The 24,812-nt window shown below is 41.7% G+C and overlaps 1 protein-coding gene across 1 annotated transcript in view; it reads right to left on the reverse strand.

Moving 5' to 3' along the window:
* PFN2 (profilin 2) overlaps window positions 1-22,786 on the reverse strand; it is a 36,523-nt gene extending 13,737 nt beyond the window's left edge. The window contains exon 1 of the mRNA XM_075268824.1: window positions 22,460-22,786. Coding sequence (XP_075124925.1) covers window positions 22,460-22,591 — 132 coding nt within the window. The 5' untranslated portion in view covers window positions 22,592-22,786. The remainder of the gene's footprint in view (window positions 1-22,459) is intronic.
* Between the last annotated feature and the right edge of the window lie 2,026 nt (window positions 22,787-24,812).

Below are 24,812 nucleotides of genomic sequence, written 5' to 3' on the forward strand. Positions count from 1 at the left end.
CTGCTGCAACTCAGGAGAAATCTGGGAGAAGGAAGTGGGAGGTTCTGGTAATAGAGGATGTTAATCTTAGATCACTGGCAGGATGTTGAGCTTTGATAAGGTAGTAGACAGAGAAGAGTGAGAAGATGAAGGGAGATGTAGCATTATGCAGAGCTTTCTCGATGAGGGAGGTAAGTTTATATTTGATTCTATAGTAAATAAGCAAGTGACTGCAATGACTGGAGACATTGGTGTAGTGCTTAGTCTGATAGATGACCCTGGATGCTGCACTCACAATAGATTGTAGAGGGGAGAGTTTAGTAAGGAGAAGATATTAGTAGGGAGTTATAGTAGTCTAATCGAGAGTGAATCAGGGAGACAATAAGGGATTTTGATATAGGAGCTAGGTACAATGAGAATGGAAGAGGATCTAGGACTGAGCCATGGGAAACTCCGACAGCAAGGGGAAGGGAAAGAGCCCAGAAAAGATACACCAACAGTGTGGCCTGAGAGATGGGAAGAGAACCAAGAGAAAACAATGTCTGTGAGGCCAATAGAGTGGTACTTCCTGAGGGGTTGCTGGTCTACTCTATGGTGTGAAATGCTCCTGAGAATAAGAAAACAGTTGCAAATAGAATTATAGAATAGTAAGAAGATCATTGGAGACTATTGTATGGGTAGTTTCAGCAGAGTGTGGAAATTAGATTATTGAGCGAACAGGAAGCAGTTTGGAGCTGAAGGGGAGATTGGAGAAGGGCCGGTACAGAGCAGCAGAGGACGGATCAAGGGAGGGTTTATCAGTAGCATGTTTGAAGGAGGTAGGAAATATTCTAGAAGAGATTTAACATTAGTAAGGTAAGTAGTGACAGTAACTATACAACAAACTATGCATCTAATCAACTATACAATGTTATAAATTGCATAATATAATTAAAATTAATCATTTTATTTTTTTAAGCTGACAGTCTTCACAGGTAGAAGGGTGAGAATAAGATAGCAGCTGGGAGATACTTCATATGTAACTGAATCAAAAGATGAGCGTGAACAGGATGAAGTTTGATAGGGGAGGGGGAATCCATGCTGCTTGGAGATTGGGTGATTATTTCCTGATGGATCTTGTTAATTCTGTCTTCAAAGTACATGGCCAAGTCCTTAGCACTAAGGTGTGTGACAGATGCCTGCGCCATGCGGGGAAGTTAGGAATAAAAAGTTTCAAGGACTTGTTTTGGAGTTATTAGAGTAAGGGGAGAGGACAGTGGTGAAAGAATTATTTGTCAAGGTGTAGGACAAAGAAACTTAAGTGAAAGAAGTTGGCAGGTGTATTAGATCTTCTCCACGAATGTTTAACACACCTAAAGCACCACTGAAGAAGGTGTTTGGAGGTGCATGCCAGGGGTGCTGGGTGGAAGGGGACGCTGTCTCATCCAGGGCCCTTTTTCAAGAATTTTATTATGGTGACTGGTGGCCAGGAGAACAGGATAGTGAGGACTGCAGAAAGCATGGGAAGTGCAGGGTGTTAATGGTCTCACAAAAAAAAACAAAAAAAAAAAAAACCTCCCACAAAGCTCTGTGAATGTAAAAAGAGAAAGTTATGGATTTTGGAAGGCAGGAAGTAAAAAAAAAAAAAAAAAAAATGCCAAAACTGGCATCAGTGGGAAGGGGTTAATAATTTGAGTAATTAAACACAGTGGCAAAATAAAATAATTTTACGTCAACAATGTTGTCAAGGAAATGGACCCATCATAAAAGGGAGCAATTATTGAGCAACTTACAGGGACCGGTCATTACAGACTGTGATATACATAAAGAAAACAGAATTATAAACACAGGTTTCCAACCTCATAACAAAAACAAACAGAAGATATTCTGGAGAAAACTCGGAAAATCCATAAAATAAAATAAAAAATCTGCCAATGATCTGCAAAGCATCACTAGTACAAAGAACAGGACAGGAATCCTAAACATGAGTGAACTCTTAACACTTGGCAAGGAGAGATGCGCTACAGATTTCTGACTCCATCACTGACTCTTCTAATCATAGTCAAGCTGTACACCGACAGGGATCCGGGGATTGCAATCTCCTTTATTTGCCTGCGAGGTTTATTTCAGGACTTTCCCCCATATAGCCTTTGCAGTACCAGCTGACTAGAGTTCCATAATCCTGTGGAAAACTGGTCATTTGCTACAGAAGCCCAAAATATTACAATTGAAGGCAAATATAATATGGTTCACTAATGAAATTTTTTTGGTACTGCAGAGACCATATATGAGACATAAATGAATGGGACTTACACCACACAGCAGTAGTCGTCACACAGATTCCCAGATGACAAATCTGAATAATATCATAGGTATCTAGGACTGTGAACATGTAGATTTGTTACTTGGCACACTTGGGAGTTTTAACAGCTGAAAACGTCTGATTTTTAATGTAATGTCTACATAGGTGTATAGAGGCCCATTTCCAGCATCCATCACTCCAGTGTTCTAATGGTACATTGTGTTTGCTAACTGTGTAAAGGAGGTTTAGAAAACCCTTGTGCAAGTATGTTAGCACAGCTAGAGTTAGAGAAGCTATAAAACTGACCTTCCTTTGAGCTAGTTGAGAATCTGGAGCATTACATTTGTTGGTTCGATTAAATTCTCAAAATGGCCATAAAAAGAGAACTTTCATGTGAAACTCCACAGTCTATTCTTGTTCTTAGAAATGAAAGCTATTCCATGCGACAAACTGCCAAAAAAACTGAAGATTTCCTACCATGGTGTGTACTACTCCCTTCAGAGAACATCACAAACCGGCCCTAACCAGAGTAGAAAAAGAAATGAGAGGCCCCGCTGCACAACTGAGCAACAAGACAAGTACATTAGAGTCTCTAGTTTCAGAAATGGATGTCTCACAGGTCCTCAACTGGCAGCTTCATTAAATAGTACCTGCACAACGCCAGTATCAACATTTTCAGCGAAGAGGCAACTTTGGGATGCTGGCCTTCAGGGCAGAGTGGCAAAGAAAATGCCATATCTGAGACTGGCTAATAAAAGGAAAAGATTCATATGGGCAAAAGAACACAGATATTGGACAGAGGAAGATTGGAAAAAAGTGTTATGGACAGACGAATTGAAGTTTGAGATGTTTGGATCACACAGAAGAACATTTGTGAGACGTACAACAACTGAAAAGATGCTGGAAAACGCTTGACGCCATCTGTCCAGCATGGTGGAGGTAATGTGATGGTCTGGGGTTGCTTTGGTTTTGGTAAAGTGGGAGATTTGTACAAGGTAAAAGGGATTTTGAATAAGGAAGCCCATGCCATACCCTGTGGACAGCGCTAGATTGGAGACAATTTCATCCTACAACAGGACAATGACCCAAAGCCCCCTCCAAATTATGTAAGAACTATGTAGGTAAGAAGCAGACAGCTGGTATTCTATCTGTAATGGAGTGACCAGCGCAGTCGCCAGATCTCAACCACATTGAGCTGTTGTGGGATCAGCTTGATCGTATGGTATGCAAAAAGTACCCATCAAGCCAATCCAACTGGTGGGAGGGGCTTCTGGAAGCATGGGCTGAAATTTCTCCAGATTACCTCAGCAAATTAACAGCTAGAATGCCAAAGGTCTGCAATGCTGTAATTACTGCAAATGCAGCATTCTTTGGCGAAAGCAAAGTTTGAAGGAGAAAATTATTACCATATTTTTCGGACTAGAAGACGCACTTTTTTCCCTTCAAATATGGGAGGAAAATGGGGTTGCGTCTTATAGTCCGAATGCAGCATGTGCAGAATGTGTGCTGCGCTGCTGTGAGGACGACAAGGCAAGTTCACGAGTAGATAGATACTACTGTACATAGACAAGTCAATGAACAGTAGTATCTATTTACTCGTGAACTTTGCTCAACTTACCTGCTGCCGCTGCCCTCTGCTGGTCCGGTGCTCTGTCCTTCATGTGGCTTCAGAGCGCCCTGCCCCCGCCTCCCTAGACTAGTATTATAGAGAAGGCGGGGCTTAGGAGAGTGTGGGCAGGTACTGGGATGGGAGATGGCGGCCGCTCCTGCAGAGCGGTTGCCATAGCTACTGAGTCTCCGCTGTACAGGAGACCCGATCGCTATGGCAATCGCTCTGCAGGAGTGGCCACAAGTCTTAAGAGCTAATGCCCGTGATCAGGCATTACTACTACTGGTGTTACTACTAGCCGACCTGTTACTGTGCCACGCGGGAGCCTCCCCTGACCAGCCTCAATAGTAATATGGAGCATCTCCCATAGACTGCAAATATATATATAGTTCAAATCACCCCCATATCCCTAGAATACACATAAAATAAAAACATTACTGTTGACACACATACACGTTTGGTATCCCTGTGTCCAAAAACCCCCAGTTCTATTTACATTGGTGAAATATTATTATGTTATTAAATATTTTACACATTTTTTGCTTTAAAAATTTTTCCCCCTATTTTCCTCCTCTAAAACCTTGGTGCATCTTATAGTCCGGTGCGTCTAGAAAAATATATAAAATATACAAAATGTCGGGTTTTTCTTTTTCTTTAGATGCGGACAGTGAAGGAAGGGCACGGAGTGCAAAAGAACGCACCCGATGCCCATTGAAATAAATGGCAGGTGTCACGGACACAGCTAGTGTCTGCTCCTAGTGTCCGTGACAGATTTTGAGCGGACACTAGGAGCGGACACTACCTGTCGGACACCGACGGTAGTGTGAATGCTCCCTTAGAAATAACTCATCCTTATAATACTTTATTCTTCATTTATAAAAAATATATTACAAAGTTTCTTATATATACTTACTACTCGTACCTTATGAACATTGTATCAACTTTGACTTAATTCAAACATACCTGATAGGATATAAAAATATATCCTTAGAAATTTTTTTTTTTTTATTTTATTTTATATAGATTGTGAGTCCCACATAGGACTCACAATGCACATTTTTCCCTATCAGTATGTCTTTTGAAATATGGGATGGAAATCCATGCAAACACAGGGAGAACATACAAACTCCTTGCAGATGGTTTTATGCCCTTGGCGGGATTTGAACACCAGGACCCCAGCGCTGCAAGGCTGCAGTGCTAACCACTGAGCCACCGTGTGGCCCCATATCCTTAGAAATCTCTTGTGTCACCCCCTCAACCTCATAGATTGTAAGCTCTTGCGAGCAGGGCCCTCAGTCCCATTGTGTGAAACTACTTTCTTTGTAATTTATCTTTCTGTCTGTATTTGAACCCTACAAATTGTACAGCGCTGCGGAATATGTTGGCGCTATTTTTTATTATTATTAAATGTCTAATAATGTGACTTAAAGTGTCCCCTGAAGATTCATCAGAAAGAAGCTAGAGTCACACTAACAGTCTGTTGTACTGGACCATAGATGGAAGGACTACTACAGCACCAGTCACACACAGAGCCAGATGGACCCCAATAACTATAATGGGAACTGTCAAGCGTCCATTAATTTAAATTGACGGCCGAAAAAGTCGTACTTTTAGTCTGGCGATTTTTGACGTAAACTTAAACAGTCTCCAAATGGAACTTCGAAGGAGATAAAAATGGAACCAGAAATGGAAATATACTGAAAGGAAGGGATGCTAGGAAGTTTTACCTGGAGTCCTACATCTTACTTTACAAAATACTTACAATCATTCTCACGGACTTTGTGCACCATTTTATATACTGCTAATTAGAGCAATTAGTGAGGCATTTTACATTGATTAATGGCGATTATTTAGGTCACATCTCCGTTAACTCTCACCTCTGTTACAGTACCAGTACACCCAACAAATGAGCAGCAGACTCCATCTCCCATTATTTCAGAGGCAGAGATCACAACAGGATGGTGAAAAACTATTAAGTGTCCTGCTCGATCTTTCCATGGCTAATTTTAGGCAAGAGCTAACTATCGCTCGGTTTCTGTCCTTCAGGACCGCCTGGGACCCAAAGAACAGAATCACTGTCCACCTATAAAAAGTGGTTACCTGCAGAAACTCGCAGATCCCATAGACTATAATGGTGTACCCCGGTTTATACTGAAGTCGGCAAAGAGAAAAAGTCCTGCAAGCAAGACTTTTTTTCTCTGCCGATTAAGGGCCCGTGCACACGATGCAACGCGGCGTTGATTGAATCAGCGCTTCAAAATAGAATCCCATTGACTTCAATGGGTTCCATTTAACGCGCGTAACACATTGAAATCAATGGGTTAAAAAGCCTCCAATTGATTCAATGTGTAGCACGCGTAAGACGGAACCCATTGAAGTCAAAGGGGTTCTGTTTTGAAGCGCTGATTCTGACACGAGTTTATGTGTCAGAATCAACGCCGCGTTACATCATGTGCACGGGCCCTTAAGTGGAATCTCCGGCAGATTCCCCCGAATGCTGGAGTGAACCTAGCACAAGTCGCAAAGTTTGCGGCTCGACTCTCCCCACTGTTTAGGCCCATGTAGCTGGGCCCGATCAGCAGCAGAAGGCTGCGACGGCGTGCTGATAAATTTCTATTTATTTTCTGCATTTGAACAGCCCTCCTAGTGTTACGAAACTACATTAAACAAAGTACATTGTGTTTACACAGGAGCTTATGATTTAGGGATACAACCTCTTTACTCACATCGCCCATTCCCTACTTAACCAAAAACATGCCTTCCCAGAAAATATTGCAATGTGAAAAAAGCTAATCCGTGTATTTCCATTAAAAAGAGACAAATGGTCGTATATCAGTAATTCAGACGGTGCTTGGCGCTTATTTTTAGAAACATTGTTGTGAAGCCAAACCTCTGACTCAGAATCCTGTTATTCACAGTCCAAACCTGGCCACTTCATAAAGAGCAGATAGTTATAATAAAGTCTCATCCATAACAAAGAGATGCATTAGATGGAGAAAGGGTTGTAAGACATAGGACAGAATTGCGCCAGTTGACTGAGATAGATCAGGTAGCCATGTAGAAAATGATTGACAATGTCCACAAGCAGTGTCTGGAGTTTCAAGAAGAGGTCAAAGAAGTAAATCTGGTCTAGAAGTGGCAGCACTCACTACATAGGACTGTGCTAATGCTAAAGAAGCAGAATTATGACTGAAAGAACATCTGCTGCTTCTTACAAGGAGGAGTCCAGTGCTAAAGCCATATTACAAAGCATCAGCCCATTCCATGAACGTGAGGAGCCTTGAAGACCAGTAGTAGGTAAAGCTTCTTTAGTTCAGGGGAAAAGCCAGTAATGAGAACTCAAAAGAGAAAAAGGATCATGAAAGAAGCATCAATACCCCCAGAAGGAAGAAGAAATCTAAGAAAGAAACGGACATCTCTATTATAGCTATATACGGGGTCTTTAGATAAAGGAGATATTGTCACTCCTTATGGAGAGACCACCATGTAGGCGTGTGGAGTCTTATTAAGCCATTGTGAGGGATCATGGGAAGAATATGCAAATCTGTCTCCCGAGATGTAAATAGGGGATACAGTGCCTCAGTCATGCTGCCCACTAGGGGGAGATCCCTTTAACATCATGCCCGGCTGAGAAACTAACTTGGTAAAATCCCACATCATTGCAGCAAAGGCCTCTGGGAAGGTTGGAAATGATGCTAAAGGGAGCTCCCCCTAGTGGGCAGCATGACTGGGGTCTTTAGAGTAATAGAACATATATTTCATGACTGTATTTTGAAGAACATTTCTACCAACTCCAACAAGACTGACCCTGACTTCTCAGCGCTGCTTCCATAGATACTGGCATATTTCGAGACAGCTCTTGCGGGCATTTTTTGCAGAACTGTCAGCTGGAATTGCAGCTATATTGGGTGACCCACCAAATAGTAACATTTCTCAAAAGAGCCATTTATGATTTATAAGACAAGACTGAAAACTCCATTATGACGCTATTGTGGCTGGTTAGATGACTTTCGCCACCACCATTAGCCACTATATCCAGGGGCATGGCCTTGGCTTACAGCCTTTACATTGTAAAAGGTAAAAATCGTGGTCGAACCTGCAACAATAACTGACAGGTATAAATACCTCTAACCCAAGACTTGTGCTGCAGGTTCATCACGTGTGTCCCGGACTCTAGTGCCTACTGGATTGTTTCCATCCTTGGTCAAACATAAAGGGATAGTCAAGTGCAAGCATCACTAAATTCTTCAGTCTACAAATGGATACGTATAGCAAAGTATAGCAAGAAAAGTCAATCCTTCAGCAATGGAACGTAGAGAACTATACACAGTCTCTAAAGCCAGACTAATCTATAATACAGTGGCTTATAATGCTTAACAGAACATGGCTACTTATGGAATAAACAATGGCGCACGTCTGCAAAGTGAAGTAAACCAGCACATGAGCTGCCTAAAGGAAAAAAAAAACAAAAAAAAACTCAACCTTCAGGTCATAAGAACAGTCTCAGACTACGGTACTTGTAAACAGAATGAGCAGAGACTTTGTGAGGACTTTAAGAGCTTTACATTTTGCATCAGCATACCTTAGTTATGTTTGTTTTGTACAAGACAAATAGTATTTTTTATTGTTACCATATTGTGTATTCAAAGGCTGGATGGTGAAAAAGGAAAGCAAAAAACCCAAAAACTAACCTCTCAAAAAAAAAAAAAAAAACCCCACAATCCTACCACTTATCTCAGGCCTGGGCAATGTACGGCCTGCGGGCCACATCCAGCCTTCTGACTGGTTCTGTCCAGCCCGCAATAGCTTGTGAGATAAAAGTAGATGCCCAATGTAAGTTTGCTAAAGGACCTGATGATGTCATCACAGGTCCTTTAGCTCAACTAGGATAGGCTAAGACTCGTTAGTGGGCGGAGACACACGGGACAGTGTGGTTGCTGTTACACAGAGCAAGCTGCTGACAATGGAGACTGAAGGAAGATAAGGAGAGAAGAGACAGTATGTTAGAATAAGAAGAGGGAACAGGGGGCAGATGTAGGGGGCAGTTAAACTGAAGGCAGATGGAGGGGGGGGGGACATTCAACTAGGAGGCAGATGGAGGGGGACATTAAACTGGGGCAGCTGGAGGAGCATATTAAACCGTGGGGGACAGCTGGAGGGGAACATGTCTGCCTATTTGCCTCCCAGTTTAATGTCCCTCTCCAACTATCCCCACTGTTTAATGTCCTCCTCCATCTGTCCCAGTTTAAACTGGGACACCAGGAGAGGGACTTACCGTATTTTTCGGACTATAACACGACGCACCTAGGTTTTAGAGGAGGAAAATAGGGAAAAAAAATTTTGAAGCAAAAAATGGTAAAATATTTAATATGTGGGAGATGTAGTTTTGCAACATCTGCAAGGCAACATTGACAGGTGACCCTGCAGCTGTACGGGGATGCATAGAGTGTTTTTTTGTGGGGCCAGATGTACTTTTTAGTTATACCATTTTGGGGAATAGCTATTGCTTAGATCACCTTGTATTGAAAAAAAACCCGGTGGTTTATGATATATATATATATATATATTTTTTTTTTTTTTTTTTTTTTTCTAGGGACAGGAGGTGATTTAGAACTTTTATTTATATTTTTAAGGCTTTTTTTTTTTTTTTTTTTTTTACTATTTTATTCCCCCCCCGGGGGCTTGAACCTGCGGTCACTTGATTGCAAGTCCCATAGACGGCAATACAACTGTATTGCCGTCTATGGGACATTCTGTCTATTAGTATTACGGCTGGTCATAGAGACCAGCCGCAATACTAATATAGCCGTGACAGGCCGGGGAGCCTCATTAGGCTCCCGGCTGTCACCCGAACAGGTCGGCTCCTGCGATATCGCCGCGCAGGAGCCGGCCTGCAACTCTACAGGTACGGGGCCGGTGGGGACCAGCCCCGGGGGAGAAGGGGCCACCGATACTGACCCGGCATCCGCTGTACTAGAGAGGCGGATGCCGGGGAGGGATAGACGCTGGCACAGGTGCCGGGGCCTGAGACATCGCTGCGCTCCACTGTCCTGCATGAAGCCAGCGGCGGGGGCACGGAGGAGCAGAATAGCAGCATCACTCCTCCCGCTGCTCGCTTCATGCAGGGCAGAGGAGCACAGCGATGTCTCAGGCCCCGGCGTCTATCCCTTTCCGGCTTCCGCCTCTCTAGTACAGCGGGTGCCAGGCGCCACATTCGGACTATAAGACGCACCCTTCTTTTCCCCCCAAATTTGGGGGGAAAAAAGTGCGTCTTATAGTCCGAAAAATACGGTAATACTGTGGGACATTTGGAGGAATCCGTTATAATGTGGGGGTGTATAATGTTAGGATGACTGTAGGAGGATTATACTTTGTGGGTGCACATGGAAAAATTATTGAGAATGGGCGGAGTCAACATAGAAGTGGGTGGAGCTAAATGTGCCACAGCGCTCATAGCCCTCTAGAACAGTTTCAATTTCTCATGCGGCCCCATGGGAATATTAGTTGCCCACCCCTGGCTTATGTGAATCAGTACAATTCCTGCAATATGAATGGATATCAGATTTAAATGTTTTATTACTTTTACAAAATAAACCCTTTAAAAAAATATTTTGTTACTAGATTTTAATTTTTTCCATAAACTGATCGGTGCAATTGGTTTGTATTTTGATGTATGCAGCATGCGTCCAATTGGGGAACTCAACCAGAGTGGGAGTCACCATGTTTAGCTTTGTTGTATACTCTTCCTAGTATACTCCTTGTATGCTTACCCTGTACCCAGTATTGACTGTGGCCCTGCCAGTAGCAGTACCCAGACCCACCCTTAGTAGGCCTAGAATAGACACTTGCCAGCCCATTACTTTTCATGTACTATATGGTATCTATCCCCTATTGAGTCCTTTCTATACCGTGACGAAATTCATATCAGGATAGGGAATTCTAGGGTGACTTTAGTAAGGACAAGTCTGAGTACTGGCCTCGTCAGGGTAACCACGTGGCACAAAGTAAGCATACAAGGGTAAGTTAGGAAGGGTATACAGTAAATATCGACTTGGAGACTCTGAACCTGGTTGAGTACCCCAATGTGCTTATGTATGTGATAGGAACTCACCTCCTGGTAAGATCAAACCCATTTCCTAGAAGATGGTAGACTTCTTGTGTTTTCCATTGGTGGCCTATGTTCTTGTTTTTATGTATCGGATTCAATTTTTCACCATTTTGATGGTATTTGTGTTGGCTATCGTGATATAATTGCTGCTTTGCTTATATTTTGGTGGATAAGCTGTAGTTTCTATTTGTATGCTTTAGCGGTATGACTTTTTGTTCACTTTTTATTCCTTTAATTGGGAGGAGGGGAAGCAACAAATGAACACACATCAACCCCCCCCCCCCCCCCCCACACACACACACACACACACACACACACACACTACTTCTTTTTTTTTTACAGCAATGACCATACAGGATAAGTAATGTAATGTATTAATACTTATGTAGATACCACAGTATATTTATTTCTTATTATCCAACCACTTCGGGCAAGTTCACATGGAGGAAAATGAGAAGGAATTTGAGGTAGACTTCCACTACAGCTTCTTCTCCACTTTCTGCCCCCTGACTGATTAGGCCTAGTGAATGGAGTGGCTTGCTTCGCGGGTTAAACACTGAAGCAGTGACAAGATCGAGCAGGATGCCTATTTCTTCAACATCCACCTTTGGTCTCTAACTACCATATTCAATAGGAGGCAAATTCAGGGCAGAATCCACCTCAGTATCAGTACCAAATTATGCCATGTGACTAGAAGTGAAGATGGTTATTGATACAGTTGCTACCAGCGTCGTAAAGTTGGACTCAGGGCTCAGATAGCATTTTATTCAGAAACCTATAAGTGACGGGCCTAGTATCAGAATGAATGACGGAGAATTAATGAGAAATATTAGGAATCAAGGGCTTTCTCGTCAGTATATGGCATAAAAATGTTAACTACTCCATCTTACGCTAGGTTCATACCTGCTCCTGGGGTTCCATTCTTTGGGTCCACTCTGGGACCTGAAGAAATGAAACCTAATCTGCTTAAAAAGCAATTACGAACAGACCCCATAGGCTACAATGGGGTTCAACAAGTTTCTGTCCAAAAAATGCAAAGAGAAAACTCCCACTTGCAGAACTTTGTCTCCATTTTTTAAAGCAGATTCCAGGTCAGAAATCCTACAGATTTAATGGGAGCAATTATTGGAAAAGGATTGGGCTAGGATTGTATAGATCTACTTCTAGGGCAAAGGCTTTAGCTTTTCCTCCATTTAATATGTATGTTCTGTGCATACCTGTGATTTTATCAGCCCCCCCCCTTCCCCCGCCTCACTTGTTGTGGTATAACAAGTGACCTAGGCAGCAGTCATATGATCTGCATGGTGACTGTCAGGATCACACAGCGTCTTCCTTGTAAACCAGAAGCCAACTTCTCTATGCACAACTGCAAGTGACTTCCATTACACACAGCAGGCTATGATCCAGACAAGTCACAATGTGGGTTATATGAACACCATTTGGATCCATTGATATACGCTATATGACCTACACAGTGATGGTCAATCACAGAGGGGGGAATTTACTAAGCAACATGCACCAACAAAACTATAACATGCCCTGAGCCCCATTTACAACTATTATGAAAAAGCCAGGGTATAGCATGCGACTCTGCGCATCAAAAATATGCACCAAAATTTTTTTTATTTTTTTTTTTTTAACTGAAGCCAATATTAGGCAATCTCACAATACAGAAGATTTACCAAGCAGCAATAGATACACGATAAATCTAGCACAGTTGAAGACTATATGGTTTAAGTGCACGCTCTAAAGCATAGTTACTTGTGTTATGAGATATACAGTGTGTGTATATATCTGCAATCATCTTCATCTCTTATATACAATCATGTTTATTTGTTGCTAGGCATTATAATTTATATGGTTATGATCATTGATTTGTTTATGAGCTTTTGATAAATTTATTATCGCATACTGAACTTAAAGGGGTATTCCCATGTACATAATCAGATCTATATTTGTAGATAATTAAAAGTTAAACATTTTTGCAAATATAAGTAATTAAAAATTCTGCAGAGTTTTAAAGATTTTCTCTAACTTTCTTCATGGTGACAGTCTGTTATCTTGATTGGTTGCCATGGATATGACCACTAATGCAGGAACTTTCTATTGTCTGGGACTTGTCAGGAACCCAGCCATGATATCCTTATTGTAGCCGGGTTATCAGGCAGGGACACCACATGTACACGAGGTGTCAGGGTTCATCTGTATTCGGATTTTCTCTGCCTCATCTGCGTTTCGCTTAGGATGTTTGGAGAATTGGGAGCAGCTTTTTGGTGCTTTTTTTTCACGTTTTTTTTCACTTTTTTCTTAATTTTTATATTTCCCATTTTTATGGGGATCTTATTCACATATATTTATATTCTCCAAATAATTGGGGATCTTATTTTTCCACTGTGTGTAAATTTCATATTAATAAAATTTGTATATGTGTATATTCTATATTAGGGGTCATTTTATTAGATTGTATGAATACTCAGATGTATTGTCTATTTATTTTTAGCTATTCTCTCATTAAAATCTGTAGCTTTCCCTTTAAATTAACTAGCAACATCCTGTATATGCATCTTGGCTATTCTTATCTGTATTAATTGTTAGCCCTTTAACTGGTCATTACTGTGCATTGTAATATGAGATTATCTATATTATCATTAAAATTGTTATTTAGGGGTTTCCTATATTCATATCTTTAAATTTCACCTTTGGATAGTCACATGATTTCCCGGTGGCCATTTTATTGTAGTGCAGCATGAGAACAGATGCCTCTACCTTTTGGATTCCGGCCGATGCGTGTACACGTGCGCATTCGGCTGGCTTTATTTATTTATTTAATGATGGGCGTGATGACGTCGCCGCGTGACGCGTGCGTGGTGACGTCATCACGTACCGACGGCTACATGCGGAAATGCAGTATTACACAGGGGCTTTACACACGAATCGTTTTACAGGTGAATCTTGTTTTGTTTGATATGTGGGATATATATATCGCATCATGGCTTAGAATTTCTTGCCTCTGATGAAGCCACACTAGGCGAAACGCGCATCAGGCATTCTTCTTTGTCCCACAAGTGGCACCCTGGGAGTTCCCCTGTGCATAGTATTACGCTGTCAGCATGTCAATTGGTATGTATTGTTATTTATTATGACTGGTTCCTTTGTTGTAGATACTCTTATCAGTGTTATCTTTGTTTGATCCTTTCGGTTTGCATATAATGCCGTGGCAAACATTATTTATAATCTGGACTAGTCATTATACTATATTGTGGATATAGGATACCATTTGAATGCTATTTCTTAAGGACAGTGTATGTATGGACATATCTCCATTGTTACCTACATTTATTGGGGTCTCTATATATATTGTGTCATTTTTAGGGTTACTTCCAGTCAGCCATTTGTGGGAGGGTTGCGGTATTTGTCCACCAAAAAACATCTAGGTGGATCCTCCTCTGTTGCCCTCCAGTGTCTTATATGTTTTTTATTCTTTAGAGTATTTAATAAAAAAATTTGTAATTTTTATGTTACTTTATTTGGTTCTGTGTTTTTTGTTTGTATAGGGACACTACATGTATCAGAAGATATCCCGGCCACAATAAAGAAATCATGGATGATTTTCTGACCTTAGAAAGTTTCTGCATTGGTGGTCGTATCCACTGGCAACCAATCAAGACAACAGACTGTCACCACTAAGAAAGTTAGAGAAAATCTTTAAAACCCTGCAGAATTTTTAATTACTTATATTTGCAAAAATGTTTAACTTTTAATTATCTACAAACTTAAAAATAATTATGTAGATAGGAACACCCCTTTAAAATATTTATACTTTTTAGTATAATGGCGCGAAGGTTGGCGACCGCCATCTTTTCATGTTATGATTTATGTTGTGTTTTGTACTCATTAATAATTAATGTATATTTTGATGTATTTTGCAATTATTTTTGTGTTGCATTTGTAGGGTTTCTATTATTGTGTTTGGGTGTACTCCAGTCTTTACTGATAGTTTGGAGGAACTCTTGTACATAACTACACTACACTATTACCTTACCAAATCAGGCCAACTCTTTTCACCATATACCAGAATTCACTTTCTCCATGCAAGTCTATAAGTTTGAAGGTGACTTCAGGTTCACACAGCTACACCATAGCATATGGTATAAGGGTGGATTTTAATGATATTCATGTACAGCATTGGCATGACAAATGGGTGGAGGGTTGGACGTTAACGCAGAGTGTCGCTTTAACATGCTGTTCCTTTCTTTCCACCCCTTATCCTCTCTCCCTGAACGAGCAGACCATTGTGAAGTCTGTGAAGTCAGAGAAACAACTGTCAGTCTAAGTAATGTGTTTAGTGGACAAGTAGTTAATATGTATGGCTTTGCTTACTTGCATTTAAAAATAAGTTTCCACAAAGTGAAATCATTTTTGGGAAATGGAGCAGCATTATGTCATGGTCCTGTCATAGTCACACTAGACTTGGCTTTCTTGCAGGTCATACACTATATGGCACATGGTTTTGTTTTTTTTGCTTCCTTCAAAATCCTGACTCATCAGTCTGAGGCTCTCCAATGTATCTCCGGAGAAAATGATCTCCTTTCAGTTCCTTACAGTCCAAAGCAGCTGCTCCTCCACATAACCTAATAAAGACAAGTCACAAAATCAGCTGCTGTAATATTATGTCTGCCATAAAGCACCGCCAAGTGACTCTAGAAGCAGCTGGAGATTCCCAGTACAAAGTACCAAGGAAGCCACAGACAGAAATCAAGTTGTATTTTACAACTATGGTGAGACATCTGTTATCCAGACAACACAGAGATGGACAGAACCACTCGCAATAGGAGAGCAGGAAAAACAGAATGGCAAACAAGAAACATTTACCAGAAGACTCTGCTCACATCTGTATTGTGAGTAGTATTTGTAAATTTAAAAAAAAAAATATATATATATATATATATATATATATATATATATATATATATATATATATATACATACACATATACACACACACACTGCACTGTCATTGAAGGTCTGCTTGCCTTCAGTATAACAATAGTGCTGCATGCTGCGCTGCTCTTAGCTTCAAGAATGACGGAAGCTCAAACAGAATGTTACCATGTAACTATAACCAAAAATCCACAGCTAGAAAAAAAAATTCCAAAAATCAGTGGAGCAGCAGCCATGAATTGATGTAAAGAGCTGAACTTGCCGGAGGTGGTGACAGGTTCTCTTTAAGGGGTATGTCCAATTTCAGCAAATAAACATTGTTTTTACAATGAAAAGTTATACAATTTTCCAATATACTTTTTTATAGCAATTCCTCACGGTTTTCTAGATCTCTGCTTGTTGTCATTCATTCTGCTACTCCCAGTGGATAAAATGCAGTCCATGGTCATGTTACATACAGTCCGTGGTCACGTGACATATGGTCCATGTGATAAGATCAGTTCCACAAACAAGTACATACTACCCAATCATATAATGTGCTTCCTTCTCTAGAGAGATGTAGTCTCATTGGTTGCTCCTTCACGTGTCTGAGAATCTAGTTTACTTTTCCTGTGTCCTGGTACGGAAAAGCAGAAGGAAAACTGATGCCCCTTGTTTTCTTACGGGAGTAGTTTTGGCCCCTGACGGATCAGATGTCACCCTACATTTGTCCAGTTATAGATGTTAGACCAGGGCAGAAATACATTTGTCTGTGTCCCACTCAAGCAAAAAGCAACTGGCTGGACACAAGCGATATATGTTAATCCTGCCTTAGAATAGTATTAAGGTATTACTATGTATTTGCTAATACCGAAGCACAGCTGAGTAGTATGCCTGTGTGTTGTCTGAATGAGGCGTGCCCAGGATTATATTCATTCATACAGACAAAGCACCCTGCCCCCTCCATTTATAATCTAGCAGGCATTTCCCCTTCAGAAATACATTTTTTGCTTATAATTGACACCAAATCTTTAGTCCTAAAATCTGAGGTTTCCAAACAAAAACCATAGGCATTTATAATCACACAGCAAGTAGATCCCTAGATTATAGAATAAATGGAGGGTGCCTGCTTTTACAAATTCTCATATTTTTTTTTGCCCTTATTGTTCTTAAGATGATAGTGCCCCCTCCCCTCTACAGTCTGACACTTTGTCCAGTTTAGCTATCTTGAGGGCTTTCTGATCTGTCTACAGCTCTGGAGGCCTACATTCACAGCTCCTATCTGGACAGATAACCCTGGACGACAGACCATTTCAGCTTTCATCAACTTCAGGAATATATGTGTGGATGTCTATAGGAGTAAATTGTACAGTACCTACAACATACATGAGGGAAGGCCAAATACGGGCATATGTCACCGAGAATAATGATGAGAGAGACATCTGCTCATCCTCGAATCCACCGTGACCTTAACATACGTTGTTTAGTGGCACGCATGCTGTTAACACCTTCCCTGCCTTACTACTAAGCAGCCTGGCAGAAGCACAGACATTCAGTAAGAAGATGCCTTTATATTCAGCACATAGGAATATGTCCGGATCCTCACCCACCCCACACCAGGCCATCTAGAAACAAGATAAGCAAAGGTCACAACACAGCAAAAGCGGCATACCGAATGGATGATACATAAACGGCCTAATCTTTATGTATGATGGCCATGTCTGCAGACCACAACTAGTCACCTCTGATAAACAGGAGCAAAAATAGGCAACATGTCAGATGACCACAGACGTCCAGCGACCTTAACTCCCTCTGTGCCTCCTAGTGAAGGAGCATAGAGAGTTGGGAAGGGGGGGGGGTAACGGCCTGTTATAGAATACGGTTGCGTATGGCATAAACAAAGACCAGGACACCCTCGTTAATTATAGGTATAAAAGATAAGGCGGATGACTTGACATTATAGGCCTGTGCACTGTGATATAATGCAGATAGATCGAGCTAGAGAGAAGACCCTGTACAATGATGCATAGCAACCGCATGAGAACTGGAGAAGAAAGCGTAGGCCTCCCAAATAACTGCAGAGTCATTCCAGGCCTGCTGATTCCGTAATCGCCAGCCCCGGCAAATGTGTCTGCATGCGTGGGTCTCATGTGGGGGGAGGAGCGCTGCACTGACTCATTGTGACGCACGTGTCAAGCCATAATGAGTTCTCCTATTTAAATTGCAAGTGGTTACCATTCAAAGAAAGACTAAGCAGCACCCAATGCACCCGCTCCTTATAAACAGTGGAGTATGGGCGAGGAGCTGTAAAGGTACCAATGCCATTACCAAACCAAGCTGTATACAACTGCAGTATACATACAGGGGTGGAGGATGAGCATCAGATCACAAAGAAAACCCTAGATGCATTTTATAACTTCAGTGTAAAAACTCATTACATGTATGACATGGTTCACACCTGTAGTGTTGCTTCCATTTACAGCAGAAGCCCCAAGGCTCTACTGGATTTGTCACACAACAGGTACCGACAGTTTCCAATGCACACATTTGGGTTGCAACAAATATTACTGACTTAAAATACTGAGGTCCCCATGCACATGACTACGTGTGCTGTCTGAAGGGGGCTCAGATGCTCCATTTATTATACAGTAGGCCCTATACTGCTCCATAGCATTGGAACAGAAAGGAGCCCAACCATCAATGGGGGTACGAAGGCACCAGCATACTTTTTGCTATAAAATCGTATACCATCTCAGCCTGTATACCTGGTCATGTGCACGAGGCCTCACACTGTTCACATAGGCCCCTCCATGGTGGAGGGGCCTATGTCAATGGGCTGACTCTCAGGAAAAATGTATTACCATACGAGTCCCCACTCTATAGTGTACCAGGTATAGCAACTATATAGATACATAAATAGATGTCATTGTGCAACTGGAATCTCTAACTTCTGGAGTGAAAGGGACCCCAAGAGTCTTCAGCTTTGAGCTCCTAAAGTGGGGGAATTGAATACATATTTCATTCCCATTGACTGTTACTACGGCCGCATCGTCATCAGCTTTTACTGCAGATCTTGAAGCTTAAACCGGGTGCAAATAAGAATGCCAGCGGACACTTTATTTGAGGACTTGGTGGTAGTCACAGTTCCAAGACCAATGTCACCTTCTTACTTGTCTTGAGTAACCTCTGACTTTCCTTATATAGTTAAGTGCCTAAATGGTATATGTAACAGAGACAATAAAAGTGTATGCCCCAGTAATTCACATTCAGCCCATTACAGACCCAAGTCTTGAGGAACAAGCCAAGGGCTGGTTTGTGGGTTGACGTAAGGTCCTATTCATACCATGTCAGTGATGCACAGTTAGAGCATATGCTGAGACGAACTTTTGAAGTGTACAATTATATATGTATGTATAGACTTACCTCAACATATGTCTATACAGTATGATATCACACAGCCTTCTGGCAGAGGTATATATTGGCATATTCAGCTAACAGAGACTCTAAACATGATATGAACAGAGACTAACTGGCAAGACAGGATCTAACAGCTTTACCTGGTGGATCTAGAGACTGAGCAACTATCACAGGTATGAGCAAGATCTCAAGTCACAGATTTCATTATCAAAATAACTTGTGCCCTTGTAATGGTCATTGTCTCAATAATTCTGAGATATCCGGGTGACAAATGAAAAAGTTCATTGTTCCCCAAATTTCCAGACATTGAAAGGCATGTGGAACTACGCGGTCAAAGATTCTGGTATGTTATTCATGAAACAGAGAGCTCAGGATGAACACTACCGGTAAAAAGGCTAAAAAAACAGAATGCAGGATCAGAAAGCAATACTACTCCTGTTCTGGTAATGTATTGGAACAGACCATCATCCCGATGTCTACTGCCAAGAAACTATTCCCAGCACCTAAAATACCTAGAAATAGGGTAGGTATCTATTACAGAAAGTTGTATTGTCTTGTATAGATGACAAGTAGAGCCAAGATGTTGGGACAAGTTAGGTACCAGACAGTCAATGTAATGCCCAAGGAAGATAAGCACCCATTGACTTCAGTGAGTGACAGGCACCGGTGGCATTATCTCAAGGAATGATTTTATGTCCATCAGCTGCCAGGCTCCAGTGACTTATGTCCTTCAGAGGCTTCTTGTATTTATTGAGGGTCTATGACCCTAGAGGACATCTACTAGACACCCTGATAACACGGACCTACTAGATGGGGACTAAGATGCCCACTTCCTTGCAGCCCCTTGATCAGGACACGGTCAGCTGGTCCCTATTCCTTATCTCAGAATTAGGAGGGGGTCTGAAGGTTGGTCTTGAAGGCAGATTCTCTTTATAAAGCCAATGCTATAGAAACAAATATTAGACGAAGCATTTTCCAGGAAATCAACCTCCCAACATATTTACCTCATTATTTCCATTGTTTTTGGCCCGTTTGTGTGCGCTGGCGTGTGATCTACAAGGGAATCACATCATACGTTCAGACCTGCCAGTCACCGGTGAGCTAATGACATCACCATGACTGTGATTGGTCTGATCATTTGATGTCATCGCACAGGTATTTAAACATATATATGGCATGGGGCTTGAAAAGTTACAAAAACTGTGAAAAAGTATATGAATCAGGGATTAGTCCCAGAAATCTCCTTTAAAAAGGACCAGTCACCTCTCCTGACATGTATCTTTTAGTAAATACTTGTATTCTAATATAACAATTGTGTAGCATCTTTTCTTAGACCTCTGTGCTGCACAGTTCCTCTCAAAAATGAATAAATTGACAACTAGATGTTAGTAATTGGGGTGAAGAAGCGTTCCCACATGTAATATTGTCCTACCACTGTTGGCTTCACATCTCTAACAATAGGAATGGTAACACAGTTGTCCATTTATACACTTCTAAGAGGCAGAATACAATGAAGAGTCCTAAAAACTTGTCCCGGATCAGCAAGTTAGTACTTAAAAGGATTTTCCCCATGAACATAACCATATTTAAGTTTGTAGACAACAGTTTTGCAACTATAAGGAATTACATTTTGCAGAGTAGCTTTTCTCCAACCATCTTAGTGGTGAACGTCTTTTGTCTTGATCGGTTACCAAAGGATATGACCAGTAAAGCAGAAACTTTCTACGCTCTAGGACGTGTTAGAAACCTAGCCATGATTTCCTTATTCCTTACACAGAAACAGACAAGTACATTACATGCACAAAAAGATAACCTGTCCACAATAAGGAAATCACAGCTGGGTTTCTGGCAAGTGGCAGAACATAGAAACTTCCTGCATGCATTGGGAACGGATCAAGACAAAAGACTGTCAGCACTAGGATGGATAGAGAAAATCTTTAAAACTCTGCACATTTTTAAATTCCTTAGATTTGCAAAAATGGTACTTTTAATTGTCCACATAATTAAATACGGTTATGTTCATGGGAAAACCCCTTTATTAAAGCAGACAGCGCGAGACTCGAATATTGTTTTGGCCTAGAATATTCTTTTACTGCACAATCTTAGAAATTTCACTTAAACCACTTTAAAGTTTTTTAGTTGTCCCCATTTCTGTGATAGGTAGGCTGCATCTAAATGGCCACCATTACACCTCACAAGCTTCTCCATACCCATCCAGATATTCAGTCATATTGGGCAGATTTACTAACACAACTTAGACAATTGATGGGCATTAACACTTTTACCAGAATATTTATAGACCTGTGCAATGAATATGTATACTGATGCACCTCTTATTAGTGTGTGTAGATAGATAGATAGATAGATCTCACTTATTACTATTTTACTATTCAGGGGTTTGGAAAAGCTGAGTGGCCAGAGCTGCTGCACCTAGATCTAGCCAGGAGATACCATGGAGATCTGACGAATATTAACAATACTTTGATGATCCCTATACAGAATCCCCCTCCTGCCCATAGGTCTGCATTAGACATCAGCCACCACAGGCTGGATGACATCATACACAGGTCTATAGGTGATGAGTAGGAGACTCCATTGCACAGAATCAGTCTCTATGGACACCTAGGAGATCATTTAGGTGCCATCCATTTAATAGGCACATACAGAACGGGAAGAAGCATCAGCCTAAATGTACTGCGATCCTGGAAGAGAAAGCCGGCGTGTGGACTACGTCTGCTAAGTACCGCATCGCACAGGCCCCTTGTGCAGGATAAAAATCAATGGGAGCACGCCATCTTGCAGAAGAACATGGTGTCAGCAGCGGCGGGGGCGGGATTCACGAAAGCTGATTACGTCAAATACGTAAATCTCATGATGACAGTGACTTAGGTCTACGCAAAAGACCCTCAGTGAGCAAAATCTGCGCCGGGCCCTGCAGCCTCAGGAATAGCCTGGATGTAGCGGGGCACATATGTAGTGTGTATTATTAATAAGAGCCGCAGGATGATGGGGAGGAAGATGAGGAGGATGAGGGTGATGCAGCCGGTGTGTGCGGCTCTCCGCCCCCCGCGGCAGGTGCACTGTGTACCGCGGCCGTGGAGATAACACGGCGGACATCCATCATGTCACACCACATCGCTCTTACCGTTAGTGTCTGGAAGAAGCCTCCGGCGGTTGTTGCCCAGACGTATTTGGCGTCCACGTACCCGACAATGGCGGCCTCCTGGCAGCTGCCATCGGCCATCAACATATCCACGTAATCCTGCCAGCCGGACATCTTCAGTGGGGGGGGCACCGACAGGGGCGACCGAAGGTACCGGTATTAATGAGAGCAGGGAGCCCGGGGTAGGGATGAGGGTAGCCGGTATTGGGGATGAAGCGGCTCCGTCACGGCCGGAGATAATCTGAGCTCCGACAGCCGGGAGAAGCCAAGGAAATAGGGCAGCGCCCGGGTGTAGCCCCCCTCCCCCTGTAATGCCGCTACAGATCCCTCCGCCAGCAGCAGCGGAAGGACACTGGCACACCTCCACGTCATATCACAGTGTCCTGGAGGAGGAATCACTGCACACACCGAGGGCCCGTTAGAAAGTAGCTCCAGTGTATCCGAGCCATCACACAGTGCACTGCACGGAAAACCGGATGGCACTGCCCAGATACCCAGTGCATATTGTGCAATACCTCCACTACATCCTAGCCATCACACAAGACTGGACTAATCGTCAGGTGTTACTGTACAGATACCAAAAGCACTGTAAAGTAGCTCCAGTCAGTGATACCCACAATACAGTGCACTGCAACAAACATCAGGTGTTACTGCATCCATACCCAGTGCATATTATAAGTTTGTATATATATATATATATATATATATATATATATATATATATATAGTTATTAACCCCAATGTGCCATAGCCATCATACACTGTCAATGTACAGATACCCAGTGCAATATAAAGTAGCTCCAGTGAGTGATATCCAGCATACAGGCATACAGTGCACTGCAACAAACATCCAGTGTTACTGCATCTGTACCCAGTGCATATTATAAGTGTGTGTATATATATATATATATATATATATATATATATATATAACTCCAATGCTCCTTAGCCATCATACACTGTCACTGTACAGAAACCCACTGTACACCAAAACAGCTTCTGTGCCCGATTCCCATCACATAGTGAACTTGACTAAGCATAAGTTGTTAGTACATCAATACCTAGTGCATATTATGCAATACCTCCAGTGCATCATAGCCATCATACAGTGCACTAGACATCAGGTGTCACTATACAGAAACCAAGTGGATATTATACAATAGCTCCACTGCATTCTAGCCATCAAACAATGCACTGCACTAAACATCTGGTGATATTGATACCACATTATAAAATAACTCCAGTCAGGTGTTACTGCATCGATACTCAATGTATATTATACTACAACTCCAGTGCATCCTAGCCATCAAAAAGTGTACAGCACTAAATATTAGGAGTTACTGTACAGTTACCCAGTGCACATTATAACATAACTAAAGACCATCATGGCCATCGCACACTTTACAAAAACCCAGTGCACACTATGAAGTAGCTCCAGTGCCTGATACTCATCACACAGTGCACTGCAACAGACATCAGGTGTTACTACATCGATACCCAGTGCGTATTATACAACAGCTTCAGTGTGCCATTGCTATCATACAGTGAACTAAACAAAAGGTTTACTGAAACTTAATGCATATTATACAATACTATACAGAAACCCAGTGAATATTAAACAATAGCTCCAAGCGCATCCTAACCATTACACAGTGCACTGCACTAAACATCAGGTGTTATTGTACAGATACCCAATGCACATTATAAAATAATTCCAGTTTATCATAGCCATCATACACTGTTCTAAACATCTGGTGTCACTACAGAGATACCCAGTGCACATAATACAATAGCCCAGTGCTTTATATACAGCAAAGTGAACTTTATGGAGTCTCATTATTCACTGCAAATATTACCCAGTGCAAATTATATAGTAGCTGCAGCACATTCTGTGCATAGTGCTGTATGGGAAGTCAGGTGTCAATACACAAACACCTAGTAAGTAAACACACTGCACCTACAGTTACAAAATAGCTCCAGTGCTTTATATACGGTACATCAAAGTGCACATTATGGAGTCTCATCACTCACTGCAAATATTACCCAGTGCACACTATAAAGTAGCTGGAGCACATTCTGGCCATCACACTGCAACTACTGTTATAAAATAGCTCCAGTGCATTATATTAGCCACACAGTGAACTGCATAAGGAGTCAGGAGTAACTGCCTACTGGGGCAGATTTATTATACCTTGTACTGTATTTAGGTTTTTTTTATCTAGGCAGGAAAAGTTACTTTTTTTGCACAAGAGGTTTTTACCAAAATTCTGAGCTTTTTGCTACTTTGCGCTGCCCTCAACACATTCCTAAAAAGATGGTGTAAACAATGCCTAAG

The sequence above is a fragment of the Leptodactylus fuscus genome, chromosome 3 (assembly GCF_031893055.1).
Source record: "Leptodactylus fuscus isolate aLepFus1 chromosome 3, aLepFus1.hap2, whole genome shotgun sequence".
Classification (NCBI taxonomy): Eukaryota; Metazoa; Chordata; class Amphibia; order Anura; family Leptodactylidae; genus Leptodactylus; species Leptodactylus fuscus.